At 46.7% G+C, this 18,788-nt stretch overlaps 2 protein-coding genes across 2 annotated transcripts; both read left to right on the forward strand.

Annotated features, from left to right (window-relative positions):
* The first annotated feature begins 284 nt into the window (after positions 1-284).
* LOC109782573 (trihelix transcription factor ASIL1) lies at positions 285-2,204 on the forward strand. Its single transcript, XM_020341197.3, has one exon. It carries the CDS (start codon positions 894-896, stop codon positions 1,950-1,952), a length of 1,059 nt encoding a protein of 352 aa, XP_020196786.1. The 5' UTR covers positions 285-893; the 3' UTR covers positions 1,953-2,204.
* A 12,051-nt stretch (positions 2,205-14,255) lies between these two features.
* On the forward strand, positions 14,256-16,224 carry LOC109782555 (uncharacterized). The gene has a single exon (XM_040396002.3). The coding sequence runs from the start codon at positions 15,515-15,517 to the stop codon at positions 15,971-15,973; it is 459 nt and encodes a 152-aa protein (XP_040251936.1). The 5' UTR covers positions 14,256-15,514; the 3' UTR covers positions 15,974-16,224.
* Positions 16,225-18,788: the final 2,564 nt, after the last annotated feature.

Below are 18,788 nucleotides of genomic sequence, written 5' to 3' on the forward strand. Positions count from 1 at the left end.
AATATAGTTTAGAGTGTAGATTCACTCATTTTACTTTGTATATATCTCCTCCGTAAATAAATATAAGAGTGTTTAGATCACTAACGCTCTTATATTTATTTACAGAGTGAGTAGTTCATAATAAAATCTCTAAAAAAACTAATATTTAGGATCGGAGGAAGTACTATGCACAACATTATAAAATGGCGGGAGTATTGCGCGCCTCCCATCCCGGGCCCACCACCCCGCACCCCATTTTCACCCACCGCAAACCCGCCCTCATCACTCCAGCAGCGCAGTCTCCCCTCCCCTCCTCGGCGCTCTCAGACAAGCAAGCACGCACCCACTCTCTCCTCCTCACCTCAAAACGCAAGCCGAGCCGACCAACGGCGACCACCTCACCTCACCTCAGATCCCCCTCCCACGCCTGCCGCCCGCCCGCCGCCCCCTCCTGAAATCCCGCCCCTGCCCCTGCCGCCGGGCGCGCTGCCCGAGGGCATCCCGGTAATTTCCCGCCGCCACCGTACCCCGTCCGGTCTCCGGACCGACCCCGGCTGGCTGGCTGGCTGTCGGTCGCCGCGCCTGCCTGGCTGTCATTGTCCACGCAACCTCTCCCCGTCCGTCCGGAACACGGAAGTAATCGCCGGTTACCCGGTCAAACCCATCACGCGGCGGCTCCGATCCGGCCCGGCCATGCCTGCCTATCCCACCTCGCCGTCTGTCACGTGCCGCGCGCGTGGCCCCCCCTCGGCCGGCGCCCCACCCCCGCCCCCGGCGTGCCCTTTTATTCCAACCCCCCGACCCGACCCTCACCGCCCGTTCCCAATTCACCCCACCGTCCGTCCGTCACGCGCACCCCGCGACTTTCTTGTTCCCCTAGGGTTAGGGTTCGTCGCCAGATCTGAGGGGAGGCGATGGAGCTGAGGGAGATGGCCGCGGCGGCGGCGGCGGCTGCGTCGGCGGGAGGAGGAGGAGGCGGCGGTGGGGGAGGGGGCGGGGGCGGCAGGCTGCCGCCGCCCAACCCCAACCTGCCCTACCGCGAGGACTGCTGGAGCGAGGGCGAGACGGCGGCGCTCGTAGGCGCCTGGGGCAGCCGCTACGTCGACCTCAACCGCGGCAACCTGCGCCAGAAGCAGTGGCAGGAGGTCGCCGGCGCCGTCAACTCGCGCCGCGGGGCCGCCGCGCGCCGCCGCCCGCCGCGCACCGACGTCCAGTGCAAGAACCGCGTCGACACGCTCAAGAAGAAGTACAAGGCCGAGCGCGCCCGCGGCGGGCCCTCCGCCTGGAACTTCTACGGCGAGCTCGACCGCCTCGTCGGCCCCACCCTCTCCGCCGCCGCCGCCACCAAGAAGCACCCCTCCTCCGGGCTGCCGGCCCCTCACTTCGCCCTGCCCCTCCACCCTTCCGCCGCCAGGAGGCACCCGTCGCCCTCCTCTTCGCCGTCCCCGCCTCCGCCCATGGCTCTGCCGCTGCCCAACTACCGCCGCGGGGCGCCGCTCCCTGCCGCCGCGTTTATCCAGCAGGCCGCCGCCGCCGCTGCCGCGATTTCTGATTCAGACGACTCCGGTGATCTCGGTGACAACAACAGCAACAACTCGCGGCGGTCACCATCCCGCTCCATTTCATCGCACTCCGGTGGTAACAACAAGCGCCGCCGCCGCAGCGAAAGCAGCAGTGGTGGCGATGGTGGTGTCGGCGAGCTGGCGAGGGCGATCGAGGCATTTGCAGAGATGTACGAGCGCGTCGAGAGTGCCAAGCAGAAGCAGTTCCTGGAGATGGAGCGAGAGCGGATCAACTTCATGAAGCAGCTGGAGGTGAAGCGCATGGAGAACTTCGTCGATGCACATGTGAAGCTCGCAAGAATGAAGCATGCCAAGAAGAACGGAGGTTCTGCAGCCAATGGTACCATTGGAGTGGAGTTGGCTTCCTCCGTCGCTGCGCTGCCTTTCCTCTCCAACCCTGCATACCTCTGATGTTGAGGAAGCCTCTAGGTAAAGTTGATTGGTCATTTCAGTTTAGATGAACATTGCTCTAGGTTATTGTTCGTTTCCTTGATCTGTGGCTACTGCAAAGTTTGTAATATCAGTGTTGGTGTGCTAATCTTAACCAATATGTGGCATGAGGATGCTGTTCGTTAATGTTTAGGAATTTGTATCCTTGAAGTATGTAGAGGCATAATTTTAAATGTGAAACCCATATACAATGATAATTTGGTTTACTCCTGAGTTTTGGCCTTAAGAGTGAGAAAGTTGGTACTTTATTTGTCTTGTGTTCTGAATCTGTTACTTCGTGCTTATATTGTTGTGGATTAGGGGAACTTTCAGTTTGCTTGGAAGTGCTGATGTCCTTATAATGTATTGTGATATACTACCTCTGTTTTCTAGATACAAGACGTTTTAACAGTTAAGATTGAACTGCCAAAACATCTTATATTTAGGAACAGAGTGTACTAGTTTGTCTCACATTTTTCTGTTGGGATACTGATGTCCTGATAATGGCATTGTGATGTACTCCCTCTGTAAAGAAATATAAAAGTGTTTAGAACACTAAAACACTCTTATATTTCTTTACAGAGGGAGTAGTTTTTTCACATTTTTCTGCTGGGATACTGATGCATTAGGTGGTGTAGTGAATCGATTTCTGTTTCTTTTGTCACTAGTCATTGTCTCCCCTGCATTGTACATTTTTTTCTTCGAATTGAAGAGCATAGCTCCCAATTTTCATTCATCATGAAAGCTGATGATACAGCTGCTGCGAGATCGACCTCCAAGGTTCGAAAGTTCCTTACATAGCAAACACTGCATCACTGGTACCGCCTTTGTCTTTATATACCAAAAGCACAACTAACCACGCCCCATGCAATGTCAACGAGCAAAGTGTAAACAAATGTTCAATCGTTCCATCATGATCATAGAACCTGCATTTAACCCCCCCACCCCCCTAACAAGTTGTCCTTGGTTAGATTACTGTTCTTAAACATGAGCCAGAGAAAAAAAATTATTATCCAAAGGAGCTTTTACAAACCATAAGTTCATAAAGGGTCATTTCACCTGAATACAGGGACTTAGCAGAAAACATACTAAAAGATGTTAAAGTCCATATACATCTACCTCTATCATAGTATCATCAGTTAAAACTATCCCAACACACAAATATTGTAATTGTTGACAAGCCACAGCTAAATCTCCTCTCAAGCTCCTTCCGAAATGAATACTGCCCAATCCCTCCTCAAACACTCTTGCTACAGTAATATTAAAACTTACATTTACACTATATAATCTATGGAATTTAATGCACAGAGCAGTACCTCCTAACTTTTGTCCTATCAGAATCTACAATTACCCACTTTTATCTTTATGAACTTGTAAAAAATATTCCAACTCAAAACTCCATGAATGGGACCCCACTGGATTACTTTTAACATGAACCAACATATTTACTACAATATTTTTTTCTAACTAAATCCTGCCATAATCCATACTCAATTTTCAGCTTCCACAACCACTTGCTAATTAAGCAGATATTCATTTACTTTGTGCAAAGGCCCTTTTGGAATAATAAACATAGGCATCATGAGATATAAGGTACATTACTTAAGCAAAAACGTATCCCCATAAGCAATCATCCTTCCTGCCAAGTCCCCAATTTACCTCCATCTTATCCTCTACCTTCTTCTAGTCAACTCGGGCCGCGGGGCCACCGTGCGCCGCCGGCCGCCGCGCACCGACGACTAGTCCAAGAACCGCGTCGACATGCTCAAGAAGAAGTACAAGGCCGAGCGCGCCCGCGGCGAGCCCTCCGCCTGGAACTTCTACGGCGAGCTCGACCGCCTCGTCGGGCCCCACCCTCTCCGCCTCCGCCGCCACCAAGAAGCACCCCTCCTCCGGGCCGCTGGCACCTCACTTCGCCCTGCCCCTCCACCCTTCCGCCGCCAGGAGGCACCCGTCGCCCTCGTCTTCGCCGTCCCCGCCTCCGCCCATGGCTGTGCCGCTGCCCAACTACCGTCGCGGGGTGCCTCTCCCTGCCGCCGCGTTTATCCAGTAGGCCGCCGCTGCCGCGGTTTCTGATTCAGATGACTCTGGTGATCTCGGTGTAACGCCCCGACACCGACGCTCCAGACGCCTTCCATGTTTTTCGAGTTTCGTTATGTGTATTTATTTGTTTGCTGCATTCATCATCGCATTGCATCTGCAAGTTTTCATAAAACTTGCATCCGCTCGTAGTTGCCGCGTCCCTCCTTGCTTTTGTTGACCGTTCCGAGACCAACCGTGTTTTCGGTTCCCTCTTGTCAAACCAACTAACCTCTCTCGTCAGCCCGCGATCCCCTCGCGCGTGTCCGAAAATTGTCCTGAACCCGACCCGGGTTGTTGTTACCGATGGGTCCGGATCATCCCCAAACATCTATAAAACATCATCGTTTCTTATATAGACTCTTCTAGCCTATTTTCTCGACCGCCCGATTACGATCGGACGGACCGAATACCCCTAATCTAATCCACCCGCATATATAAATGGGGGCAACCCTAAATTTTGGGAGAGTTGTCCCATCCTTCCTCCTCGCCGCCGCCACCCGGTCTCGATCCACCTCGGGATCCCCCTTCTCCTCGTTTTCCTCCACCCACCAACCAGCGCTCTCCACTGCCCCTCCCCGATTTGCTCGCCCGGCCAACCAGAGCAGCTCCTCGATCCACTCCACACCGACCCCCATCGCCCTCCTCCCGTGCTTCCCGCGCGCCGCCGCAAGCAGCAGCACCACCGGAGCTCCCTTCGCCGTCGGGCACCACCAGCAGGTCGCCGTCTCCTCGCGCCCCTTCTTCCCTTTCTCTGGTTCCCCCTGCTTCTGTTTCTCTCTCTCTCACGCTGCTCTCTCTCTGTTTATCTTCGCAGCGCCGCCATGGATGGCCTCCCATAGCTCCCGCTCGTTGCGTCGCCGTGAGTTCCGCCCGATCCGCGTCGGAGAGCCTCGGACATGTCCATCCCCTTCGTCCCTCGACGCCGAGTCCCTCTGCTCGCCCGCGCCAAGACCAGCGAGCAGCTGCCTGCGTTCCACGCCCGATGCCTCCTCTTCGACCCCCTGTGAACCCCGACGCCACCTCATGCTGCCGCCGCCGGTGACCAGCAGGTCATGTCGCCGTGCCCTGCCTCCTCTTCTTCGCGTTCTGCTTCTTCCCGCCGTCTTCTCTCTGCGTCTCTTGCTCAGTTCATCTCTCTCACTTTGTTATTCTGCAGAGACCTCGCCATGGATCCTCGTGGCCGGGCTCTCCCCGTCGCCGGATGCCTCGCCGACCCGCCGGATCCACGCCCGCCGGCCTCCACCGCAAGTTCTAGGCCGCCGCTGCTCTGCTTTCTGTCGGGCAAAGGAACACGCCCTGCTTTCCCTGCCTCGCTCGATCTCCTGGAGGAGAGGACGAGCGCGTTGACCGCGCCTCCAGCGTCCTCCAAGGCCCAGCCCGCACTGCCTCAGCCGCCTCCACCGACTTTGGCCTTGGCCCAGGGTGAGCAGCACCCGCCCCTCTCCTGCGCACTGTTGGCCTAGCCAGATTCGGCCCGAGTCACGTTTTTTTTCGCGGAACGTTTTTCTAAATAACCAGTGCACTGCATATTTACATATTGGACCCTAAACTTCATGCATATAATAACTCATGAACCATGCATCATATTAGAATGATGTAAACATATAAAGTGCTTAGAATTTTATCTAGTTTCATAATATGCTTCTCTCATCCATGTTTAAAATGTTCAAAATGCTGTTTGATTAAATTTACTCAATTGCCATGCTAAAATGTTTTATTTCATAACTAAATAACCGTAGCTCCATTTTAAATAAACTTTATATGTAAATGGGGTAGGAAAATGCATAGATTAACATGGTGCACTTTATTTTGCTGTTTAACAACAATACAATATGGTTTTAGGCAGAACAGTACCAAATCTAAAATATGGACATGAGGATTTTCCGGAATTGTTGTTGATTGTTTCCGGCCTCATTTAACTTGCTTAAATAGTTAGTTTACTTATGCTTCACCCCTTGCCATGTTTAACAACATTTAATATTGTTGGGTACATAAACGAGAGAGAACTAAATAATTGATGTGGTGTTTCGTCAATATGCAACTCGTTGCATATCGAGCTCCATTTAATTTAATTTGTAGTATTGTTTGTTGCACTTTGCCATGCCATGCCTCATTAAATCGGACATGCATCATACTTGGTTGTGCATCATGCCATGTTTATGTGATGATTGTTTACTATGTTTTTTGTTTCTTTCCGGGTTGCTTCTCTCGTTAGCTTCGGTTTTGTTCCGGAGTTGTGAGGATTCGTTCGACTACGTCCGCTTGTCATCTTCATGGACTCGTTCTTCTTCCTTGCGGGATTTCAGGCAAGATGACCATACCCTCGAAATCACTTCTATCTTTGCTTGCTAGTTGTTCGCTCTATTGCTATGCTGCGCTACCTACCACTTGCTATATCATGCCTCCCATGTTGCCATGTCAAGTCTCTAACCATCCTTTCCTAGCAAACCGTTGTTTGGCTAAGTTACCGCTTTTGCTCAGCCCTTCTTATAGCGTTGATAGTTGCAGGTAAAGTTGAAGGTTGTTCCTTGTTGGAACATGGATATGTTGGGATATCACAATATCTCTTATTTAATTAATGCATCTATATACTTGGTAAAGGGTGGAAGGCTCGGCCTTATGCCTGGTGTTTTGTTCCACTCTTGCCGCCCTAGTTTCCGTCATACCGGTGTTATGTTCCTTGATTTTGCGTTCCTTACGCGGTTGGGTGATTTATGGGACCCCCTTGACAACTCGCTTTGAATAAAACTCCTCCAGCAAGGCCCAACCTTGGTTTTACCATTTGCTACCACCTATCCCCTTTTCTCTTGGGTTCTGCAGACTCAAGGGTCATCTTTATTTTAAACCCCCGGGCCAGTGCTCCTCTGAGTGTTGGTCCAACCTATCAGTCGCCGGTGGCCACCAGGGGCAACTCTGGGCTCGCCTATCGGAAGCTTGGACAATCCGGTGTGCCCTGAGAACGAGATATGTGCAGCTCCTATCGGGATTTGTCGGCACATTCGGGCGGTTTTGCTGGTCTTGTTTTACCATTGTCGAAATGTCTTGTAACTAGGATTCCGAGACTGATTGGGTCTTCCCGGGAGAAGGAATATCCTTCGTTGACCGTGAGAGCTTATAATGGGCTAAGTTGGGACACCCCTGCAGGGTATAAACTTTCGAGAGCCGTGCCCGCGGTTATGTGGCAGATGGGAATTTGTTAATATCCGGTTGTAGAGAACTTGACACTTGACTTAATTAAAATGCATCAACCGCGTGTGTAGCCGTGATGGTCTCTTCTTGGCGGAGTCCGGGAAGTGAACACGGTTTTGGGTTATGTTTGACGTAAGTAGGAGTTCAGGATCACTTCTTGATCATTACTAGTTGACGACCGTTCCGTTGCTCCTCTTCTCGCTCTTATTTGCGTATGTTAGCCACCATATATGCTTAGTGCTTGCTGCAGCTCCACCTCACTACCTTCTCCTACCCATAAGCTTAAATAGTCTTGATCTCGCGGGTGTGAGATTGCTGAGTCCTCGTGACTCACAGATACTTCCAAACAGTTGCAGGTGCCGATGATACCAGTGCAGGCGATGCTACCCAGCTCAAGTGGGAGTTCGACGAGGACCTTGGTCGTTACTATGTTTCGTTTCCTGATGATCAGTAGTGGAGCCCAGTTGGGATGATCGGGGATCTAGCATTTGGGGTTGTCTTCTTTTCTTTTGGTTCCGTAGTCGGACCTATGTGTGTACTCTGATTGATGTATGATTTATTTATGTATTGTGTGAAGTGGCAATTGTAAGCCAACTCTTTATCCCATTCTTGTTCATTACATGGGATTGTGTGAAGATGACCCTTCTTGCGACAAAACCACAATGCGGTTATGCCTCTAAGTCGTGCCTCGACACGTGGGAGATATAGCCGCATCGTGGGTGATACAAGTTGGTAATCAGAGCCATCCCCGACTTAGGAGCCCCCTGCTTGATCGAATCGCTGGCGTTGTTGAGTCTAGAAAAAAATGTTTTGAGTCTTAGGATTATATATATCGGAGAGTAGGATTCTTTTTACTCCTCAGTCCCTTCGTCGCTCTGGTTAGGCCCCCTGACGTAGAAGTTTTGACTTTTCTCTCCTCAAATTTCACTAATTTTTTTTAGGATCACGCGGGTATCTTAGAATCGTTCCGATGGTTTTGTGACGAGAACATTGTTCTTGGTGCCTCCTGACATTTAGGGGTTGTGGCAGTGTCCCGGAGAGTTGAGCTTCGAGGTGTTGTCGTCACAATTTTATCGTTGCAGTTCTGGAATACCTGAGTTTCGCCAACTTCGAAAATCTCTTTTATGCAGTTGTTGGTGAGATCACCTCGACGCCACCCAGTACTGGGGCGGGAGTTCGGGAGTATTGCCATAACTCGTATAACGGATGCTTTTCGAAGGTTGAGGTACATGATTTCCGGAGTTTTCTTGGTTATGTGTTGACGGATGGATACAGCTGGATCTAGGTATTGTTAGTTTGGGTGAGATATATTGTGTCCCCTGTATCCCCAACACCTGATTGCATAACCAGAAAGTTTCGGGAGTTTATAAGTGGGAATTCAAGTATCTCGTAGGATATCTTTCCAACACACACATGATACGATATGGGATCTATCATATGTTTGTTTCCGGCTTATTCTGCGAGCCAATCCTTTGTTTTGTTTTGATTTGTGGTATTCGAGTTGCTTCATTGTCAAGTGTTGATTCCCTTCCTTTTCTAAGCGGTGTTCTCATACTTCTATGTGAATACCAATCCTTCTTGATCATCGAGATTGTCATCCCAATTCTTTCCAACCGACGTGTTTCTCTTCAAGTGCATCCGATCATTTCAACATTCACAAGATCACCTCTCAGTTTTTCCCAACGTTGTTTGTTTCATCCGTCCCAAGTTGCCTTTGTTTTCCCGCCCTCCCACCCTTTTCCTTCAAGGAATCAGATGTCTTAACCAAGTATCCATTTTATTCATGTGAAGTCCCTTCATTCTTTTCAATCAATGTTCTTACCCGGTGGTTCTCATGAAGATGTTCTTCAAGTTTATCATTCTTCATTATTTTTCTTCTCCGGTGGATTCAATTCAAGCTTTCTCTCAATCATATATTTTCCTCGTTTCAAATGCTTTCTCATGCCGGTGTACCTCTTAATCTTCCACCTCTTGCTATTCATGTTTATCTGGAGTGCTAAAGATATCCCAGAAGATTCAAGTTTCTATTCGTAATCCTTTCAAGCTATCTCGAGGTTGTTATCTCTTTTGAGCCATTTAATTCTACCGGCGCAATCTTTCTTTTAAATCATTCCAACGTTGTTTCTTTTGAGTGGGCCCTAACCCACAGGTCTTTTCCCAGGATCTTACCTGACTCTTCTAATTTTTTTTTGGAGTTATTTTCAAATTCATTTCAAAGTTTGACGTAAGAATGAGTCATCATCAGTCAAATGTCTTTCTCCAAGATCTTTCAAATTCTTTCATCGTTGGTTCATCATTTCTATTATCCATTGTTCCGGAGTGTCTCAATAATTTTGGTGGTATTTCTCGTCATCATTCTCAACATTTGAATACCGAAGAAGAGTTCATCTTCAATCTTGTCCGTTCTCTTGAAGATTCATGGTTCTAACTTGTTGCCATCCTCTCAACTTGTTGCCAATCGCGCTATTTTTTTCTTACCCATCCGGAGCATTTCAGAGTTGTTTTCATTTTTTGATCATCCAAAGGCCATCTTTTCAGAAGATTTCTTCGTTCTAAGTTTTCAGCCTCGTTCTCCAGTTATTCTAAATTGATGTCTCTTCGTTCATCTCCATATTCTCCCGGTGCATCGTTCAAGTATCCTCTAGTCAGCTCGTGATCTATTCGTTCTCATGTATCTAAATTCCCTCGAGTATTTTCACGCGTTCTTTAATTCTTACGGTGTTTCGTCCTCTTTTCTTCAATTGTTTTCAATTCTCGTGGTGGTTCATTCAAGATTTCTCTTCCTTCGTTATCATATCAATTTATTCGTTGTTTCAATCCTACCGGTGGTTCGATGAAGACCTTCCCAAGTTTGCGCAATATCTATCTTAATCCTTTCTACGAGAATAAGTAGTATGCCAAATCCGTTGCTTGTCATCAATTTAAATTGGTGAAGGATATGCATAACGTAATTCTTATTATGGTTTCATCCAAGTGATCTAGTTTCTTCTTTCCAGAGTTGTTCATCATGTCACATTTCTCGGTTCGAGAGGCTTCATCTTTTTCTTTTCCGGAGTTCCAAGTTTTCCGCATTATCTCGTCGCGAAGCTACATCTAAATCATCGCAAGGCTTCACCTTATGTTTTCAACTTTCGTTTCGTTTGGTCATTCTTTTATTACCGGAGTTCTTCATGGAGGCTCTACATGGTGGTTCGTCAAGGGTTCCTTTCATTCTTCAAGTGTTCTTCAAGAATTCTCTCGAAGCTAAGATCCGCCAAGCTATACTCTAAAATAAACATGGTGCTCAACCCATGGTTGTCTTGAGGAGTTCAAGCATTCTTCATCTCGCATTCCGAAGTGCAATTCTTTCTCTCTTATCTTTTGAGGTGGTGTTATGTCATTCTTCATAATTTTCTTCATGTTTCATGATTCACAAGTTGTCAAGATTGAGATATTTAAACCCATCATATTTTCTTCGTCCATGAGTTGTTTCAACCCATAATAATCTCTTTGTTGGAATTATCTTGGTATGGATTTCACTTAAAGCCTTCTCGAAGGAATGTTGCTAATTGTGGTGTCTATCAATGATCCAAGTTTTCTCCTATCCTCTCGGCGAGAGAAGTTTTCATCTCTTCGTTGATCTCAAGCAAGCAATTGTTTTTCGTTAGTGGCAGAATTTCACCTCAAGTTTTGAGATGTCTCCATAAGCCCACGAAGATCATATCCTTTCTTTGTTGATTTTTCGACAACTCCGTTCTATCCTTCTTTTAAGGATGCTCTCTCAAATTCACTTAAGGTAGAACATGTTGTTTTCTTCTCCGTTCTTTTCATTGCATTCTTTCATTTCTACCGGAGGCATTGTGATATTGCTCTCTTCGACCCATCATCTTGTTTTGTCAAGATCATGTAATTTTTCCTTTCTTATCCGTTTAGCCGGAGTGTCGTGTTTTCATTCGAGTTCTCTCATCTTATCAAGTTTAGTCTCCTTCCTCAACCGGAGGGCTGTCTGAAATCTTTCTTACCCCTTGTGCCATTCTTTCATTAGTTCCGGAGGCAATGTGTTGCTAATTTCATCGAGTATCCTCTCATCTTGTCAAGATCATGTTCAATTCCTTCCATTTACAGTCGGAGTGCTGTCCAAATTATGTCATTCTTGTTCCTTGTTTCTCTTTTCTACCGGTGTGCTTTCATATTAATTTTGATCCGTTAAGCTCTTGTTTCATGTCCTTCAACCTACAAGGTTCTCGCAATGTCCCTTGTTCCTCTTGCTGAACGGAGTGTTTTAAATTATGTTCACCTCCGTTGTGTCATTTCTTCAAGCTTTGCGACCTCTCAAGGTTCTTTGATTTCACTCGTTTGTCAAATAAGCAACTTTGTTTTACCTCTTCCTCTTCCGTTTCTCTCTGGTGCCATCCTAGATCTCGGGACGAGATCCTCTTGTAGTGGTGGAGTGTTGTAACGCCCCGAGACCGACGCTCCAGACGCCTTCCATGTTTTTCGAGTTTCGTCATGTGTATTTATTTGTTTGTTGCATTCATCATCGCATTGCATCTGCATGTTTTCATAAAACTTGCATCCGCTCGTAGTTGCCGCGTCCCTCCTTGCTTTTGTTGACCGTTCCGAGACCAACCGTGTTTTCGGTTCCCTCTTGTCAAACCAACTAACCTCTCTCGTCAGCCCGCGATCCCCTCGCGCGTGTCCGAAAATTGTCCTGAACCCGACCCGGGTTGTTGTTACCGATGGGTCCGGATCATCCCCAAACATCTATAAAACATCATCGTTTCTTATATAGACTCTTCTAGCCTATTTTCTCGACCGCCCGATTACGATCGGACGGACCGAATACCCCTAATCTAATCCACCCGCATATATAAATGGGGGCAACCCTAAATTCTGGGAGAGTTGTCCCATCCTTCCTCCTCGCCGCCGCCACCCGGTCTCGATCCACCTCGGGATCCCCTTCTCCTCGTTTTCCTCCACCCACCAACCAGCGCTCTCCACTGCCCCTCCCCGATTTGCTCGCCCGGCCAACCAGAGCAGCTCCTCGATCCACTCCACGCCGACCCCCATCGCCCTCCTCCCGTGCTTCCTGCGCGCCGCCGCAAGCAGCAGCACCACCGGAGCTCCCTTCGCCGTCGGGCACCACCAGCAGGTCGCCGTCTCCTCGTGCCCCTTCTTCCCTTTCTATGGTTCCCCCTGCTTCTATTTCTCTCTCTCCCACGCTGCTCTCTCTCTGTTTGTCTTCGCAGCGCCGCCATGGATGGCCTCCCGTAGCTCCCGCTCATTGCGTCGCCGTGAGTTCCGCCTGATCCGCGTCAAAGAGCCTCGGACCTGTCCATCCCCTTCGTCCCTCGACGCCGAGTCCCTCTGCTCGCCCGCACCAAGACCAGCGAGCAGCCGCCCGTGTTCCACGCCCGATGCCTCCTCTTCGACCCCCGTGTGAACCCCGACGCCACCTCATGCTGCCGCCGCCGGTGACCAGCAGGTCATGTCGCCGTGCCCTGCCTCCTCTTCTTCGCGTTCTGCTTCTTCCCGTCGTCTTCTCTCTGCGTCTCTTGCTCAGTTCATCTCTCTCACTTTGTTATTCTGCAAAGACCTCGCCATGGATCCTCGTGGCCGGGCTCTCCCCGTCGCCGGATGCCTCGCCGACCCGCCGGATCCACGCCCGCCGGCCACCACCGCAAGTTCTAGGCCGCCGCTGCTCTGCTTTCTGTCGGGCAAAGGAACGCGCCCTGCTTTCCCTGCCTCGCTCAATCTCCTGGAGGAGAGGACGAGCGCGTTGACCGCGCCTCCAGCGTCCTCCAAGGCCCAGCCCGCACTGCCTCAGCCGCCTCCACCGACTTGGGCCTTGGCCCAGGGTGAGCAGCACCTGCCCCTCTCCTGCGCACTGTTGGCCTAGCCAGATTCGGCCCGAGTCACGTTTTTTTTCGCGGAACGTTTTTCTAAATAACCAGTGCACTGCATATTTACATATTGGACCCTAAACTTCATGCATATAATAACTCATGAACCATGCATCATATTAGAATGATGTAAACATATAAAGTGCTTAGAATTTTATCTAGTTTCATAATATGCTTCTCTCATCCATGTTTAAAATGTTCAAAATGCTGTTTGATTAAATTTACTCAAATGCCATGCTAAAATGTTTTATTTCATAACTAAATAACCGTAGCTCCATTTTAAATAAACTTTATATGTAAATGGGGTAGGAAAATGCATAGATTAACATGGTGCACTTTATTTTGCTGTTTAACAACAATACAATATGGTTTTAGGCAGAACAGTACCAAATCTAAAATATGGACATGAGGATTTTCCGGAATTGTTGTTGATTGTTTCCGGCCTCATTTAACTTGCTTAAATAGTTAGTTTACTTATGCTTCACCCCTTGCCATGTTTAACAACATTTAATATTGTTGGGTACATAAACGAGAGAGAACTAAATAATTGATGTGGTGTTTCGTCAATATGCAACTCGTTGCATATCGAGCTCCATTTAATTTAATTTGTAGTATTGTTTGTTGCACTTTGCCATGCCATGCCTCATTAAATCGGACATGCATCATACTTGGTTGTGCATCATGCCATGTTTATGTGATGATTGTTTACTATGTTTTTTGTTTCTTTCCGGGTTGCTTCTCTCGTTAGCTTCGGTTTTGTTCCGGAGTTGTGAGGATTCGTTCGACTACGTCCGCTTGTCATCTTCATGGACTCGTTCTTCTTCCTTGCGGGATTTCAGGCAAGATGACCATACCCTCGAAATCACTTCTATCTTTGCTTGCTAGTTGTTCGCTCTATTGCTATGCTGCGCTACCTACCACTTGCTATATCATGCCTCCCATGTTGCCATGTCAAGTCTCTAACCATCCTTTCCTAGCAAACCGTTGTTTGGCTAAGTTACCGCTTTTGCTCAGCCCTTCTTATAGTGTTGATAGTTGCAGGTAAAGTTGAAGGTTGTTCCTTGTTGGAACATGGATATGTTGGGATATCACAATATCTCTTATTTAATTAATGCATCTATATACTTGGTAAAGGGTGGAAGGCTCGGCCTTATGCCTGGTGTTTTGTTCCACTCTTGCCGCCCTAGTTTCCGTCATACCGGTGTTATGTTCCTTGATTTTGCGTTCCTTACGCGGTTGGGTGATTTATGGGACCCCCTTGACAACTCGCTTTGAATAAAACTCCTCCAGCAAGGCCCAACCTTGGTTTTACCATTTGCTACCACCTATCCCCTTTTCTCTTGGGTTCTGCAGACTCAAGGGTCATCTTTATTTTAAACCCCCGGGCCAGTGCTCCTCTGAGTGTTGGTCCAACCTATCAGTCGCCGGTGGCCACCAGGGGCAACTCTGGGCTCGCCTATCGGAAGCTTGGACAATCCGGTGTGCCCTGAGAACGAGATATGTGCAGCTCCTATCGGGATTTGTCGGCACATTCGGGCGGTTTTGCTGGTCTTGTTTTACCATTGTCGAAATGTCTTGTAACTAGGATTCCGAGACTGATTGGGTCTTCCCGGGAGAAGGAATATCCTTCGTTGACCGTGAGAGCTTATAATGGGCTAAGTTGGGACACCCCTGCAGGGTATAAACTTTCGAGAGCCGTGCCCGCGGTTATGTGGCAGATGGGAATTTGTTAATATCCGGTTGTAGAGAACTTGACACTTGACTTAATTAAAATGCATCAACCGCGTGTGTAGCCGTGATGGTCTCTTCTTGGCGGAGTCCGGGAAGTGAACACGGTTTTGGGTTATGTTTGACGTAAGTAGGAGTTCAGGATCACTTCTTGATCATTACTAGTTGACGACCGTTCCGTTGCTCCTCTTCTCGCTCTTATTTGCGTATGTTAGCCACCATATATGCTTAGTGCTTGCTGCAGCTCCACCTCACTACCTTCTCCTACCCATAAGCTTAAATAGTCTTGATCTCGCGGGTGTGAGATTGCTGAGTCCTCGTGACTCACAGATACTTCCAAACAGTTGCAGGTGCCGATGATACCAGTGCAGACGATGCTACCCAGCTCAAGTGGGAGTTCGACGAGGACCTTGGTCGTTACTATGTTTCGTTTCCTGATGATCAGTAGTGGAGCCCAGTTGGGACGATCGGGGATCTAGCATTTGGGGTTGTCTTCTTTTCTTTTGGTTCCGTAGTCGGACCTATGTGTGTACTCTGATTGATGTATGATTTATTTATGTATTGTGTGAAGTGGCGATTGTAAGCCAACTCTTTATCCCATTCTTGTTCATTACATGGGATTGTGTCAAGATGACCTTTTTGCGATAAAACCACAATGCGGTTATGCCTCTAAGTCGTGCCTCGACACATGGGAGATATAGCCGCATCATGGGTGTTACACTCGGTGAGAACAACAGCAACAACTCGCATCGGTCATCGTCCCGCTCCGTTTCATCGCACTCCGGTGGTAACAACAAGCGCCGCCGCCGCAGCGAAAGCAGCGGTGGTGGCGATGGTGGTGTCAGCGAGCTGGCGAGGGCGATCGAGGCATTTGCAGAGATGTACGAGCGCGTCGAGAGTGCTAAGCAGAAGCAATCCCTGGAGATGGAGCGAGAGCGGATCAAGTTCATGAAGCAGCTGGAGGTGAAGCGCATGGAGAACTTCGTCGATGCTCATATGAAGCTCGCAAGAATGAAGCATGCCAGGAAGAACGGAGGTTCTGCAGCCAATGGTACCATTGGAGTGGAGTTGGCTTCCTCCATGGCTGCGCTGCCTTTCCTCTCCAATCCTGCATACCTCTAATGTTGAGGAAGCCTCTAGGTGAAGTTGATTGGTCATTTCAGTTTAGATGAACATTGCTCTAGGTTATTGTTCGTTCCTTGATCTGTGGCTACTGCAAAGTTTGTAATATCAGTGTTGATGTGCTAATCCTAACCAATATGTGGAATGAGGATGCTGTTCGTTAATGTTTAGGAATTTGTATCCTTGAAGTATGTAGAGGCGTAATTTTAAATGTGAAACCCATATACAATGACATTTTGGTTTACTCCTGAGTTTTGGCCTTAAGAGTGAGAAGGTTGGTACTTTATTTGTCTTGTGTTCTGAATCTGTTACTTAGTGCTTATATTGTTGTGGATTATGGGAATTTTCAATTTTCTTGGAAGTGCTGATGTCCTGATAATGTATTGTGATATACTACCTCTGTTTTGTAAATATAAGACGTTTTGACAATTAAGATTGAACTACCAAAACATCTTATATTTAGGAACATAGGGTGTACTAGTTTGTTTCACATTTTTCTGATTGGATACTAATGTCGTGATAATGCATTGTGATGTACTCCCTCCGTAAAGAAATATAAGAGTGTTTAGAACACTAAATTAAACGCTCTTATATTTTGTGTTCTAAACACTCTTATATTTCTTTACAGAGGGAGTAGTTTTTTTTCACATTTTTCTGCTGGGATACTGATGCATTAGGTGGTGTAGTGAATTGACTTCTGTTTCTTTTGTCACTAGTCATCGTCTCCCCTGCATTATACATTGTTTTCTTTGAATTGAAGAGCATAGTTCCCAATTTTCATTCATCATGAAAGTTGATAATACAGCTGCTGCGAGATCGACCTCCATGGTTCGATCAAGTTCCGTACATAGCAAACAAGAACATAAAACTTCAACTGCAACATCTTCGCTAGACCTCCATCCTATCCTCTACCATCTTCTAGTCACTATTTCTTAGTTTGACATTATCCACTGGTATTCCCTCGTGAGACATAGAAAGAACTCCAGCGGCACAAATAAAAATCTCCCTATAAATTGTTTTTTAGCCGGGACAATGTTCATAATACATAAGACACTCTTAAAGTTTGTAGCATCTTCACCACTAGCTCTTGAATTGAAATTGAAAAGAAATGTAGCCCCGGTTCCTTCGGAAATGATAAGATCTTTTTATCACAAACTTGTGTCATCAACATACTTTCACGTGCGGATTCCACCTTCAACTAAATGTGACACTATGCCTCTAATCAAACCAACTTGTTTAGCTCTTTGTATGAGTTCCTATAGCACATCTACCGCAAAAATGGAAAAGAATGGATAATAATTGAAAAGAATGGGTGAGAGAGGAACCCCTGCCTCAACACCTCCCATGTTTTGGAATATGGACCTATCTGTCCATAAACATTGGTTGCAACATTAACCCCGGAACAATTTTATTAATCCAACATATGTACTTCTCTGGAAAACCTTTCATACTAAGAATAGAGAAAAGAAAATGACAACTTATTTTATCGTGAGGTTTCTCAAAATCTACCTTAAACATCAATGCACTTTATCCCCCCCTATAAACCTCATGTAATGTTTCAAGAACCACTCCATTCAATATGAAAATGTCCTTCAATGAAAGAATTCTGCAATGGAGCTATTATTTTAGATGCCAAGCTAACTGTTCTATTGTTAACCACCCTAGTCAGCCACTTGAACAACACATTAATCAAGCATATGGGCCTCAACATCTGAATTTTGTCAGCTTCTAGGGTTTTACGTAAAAAAGAATCAATAGCATAATTCAACCTACTAACATATAGTCTACCATGAAAAAATGAACTAAACAACTATAAACACAATACTTTGTCAACTCCCATTAATGCTGGTAATTTGCAGGCAACCCATCAGGACCAGAAGCTTTTTTTTCAATTGGCACAAAGCACTTTTAATTTCTATGGATTGAAATTATTTATAAGCATCTCTCTATTAGCATCATCTAACGCACTTGGAACCGGCAAATCCCAATAAATTTCAGCAGCTAAAGCAACATGACCAAATAAGTTCTTGTCAAAGTCTGTAGCATGTAACAATAACTCCCTATCACCCTCAGTTACATCTTTATTACGCTTCTGCGAAACAATATAATACGTCTACACCTGACACTAACTTTTTCCATAAAGAAGTCAAAGCACCTCCAACATCTAATATGTTCTTTTGATCTCTCTATCCATCTAATTTACTCTTCTCTAGGGCTTTTTTGTAGTTTATTATCTATTTTTTATCTATGGAAGAGCTACATTATGTGGGTTTCCAGATGGAAAGACATAAACGTTATGGACCTGATGGTTTATTTAGTGAATTCCTAAACTTCTGGGAATTAACTAGATGGGATCTCAAGGCTTTGCTTGATGTTTTCCATGAGGGACACATTAGCATTTCAAGAAATAACCATCACATTATCATTTTGGTGCCTAAAACAAAAATGCTAAACAAATACAAAAATGTAGGCCCATCTTTTCTTATAAATGTGAGTTTTAAAATCATTATCAAAGTGTTGATGAATAGGTTGAGCAAGGTGGTTGATCCAATCACTCACCTAGACGAACTTCCTTTATTAGGGTTAGGTATGTTATGGAGGTGGCAGTAGTGCTGCATGTGGTAGTTAATATGATTCATCATACAAAAACAGAATGCTCTCCCTTTCAGGGTAGATTTTGAAAAAAAAGTCTATTGTAAAATATATTGGCCCTTTGTAGACCAAATGTTAAAACTAAAAGGATTCCTTGCTAAATGATATGATTGGGTCATTAGTACTACGAGAGATGGTCATGTAGGGGTGATGGTAAATGATG

The sequence above is a fragment of the Aegilops tauschii genome, chromosome 1, assembly GCF_002575655.3.
Source record: "Aegilops tauschii subsp. strangulata cultivar AL8/78 chromosome 1, Aet v6.0, whole genome shotgun sequence".
Lineage (NCBI taxonomy): Eukaryota > Viridiplantae > Streptophyta > Magnoliopsida > Poales > Poaceae > Aegilops > Aegilops tauschii.

Bases quoted from the DNA above. Each gene is read 5' to 3' on its own strand.
- LOC109782573 (XM_020341197.3), top strand. From the start codon at position 894: ATGGAGCTGAGGGAGATGGCCGCGGCGGCGGCGGCGGCTGCGTCGGCG.
- LOC109782555 (XM_040396002.3), top strand. From the start codon at position 15,515: ATGCCTCTAAGTCGTGCCTCGACACATGGGAGATATAGCCGCATCATG.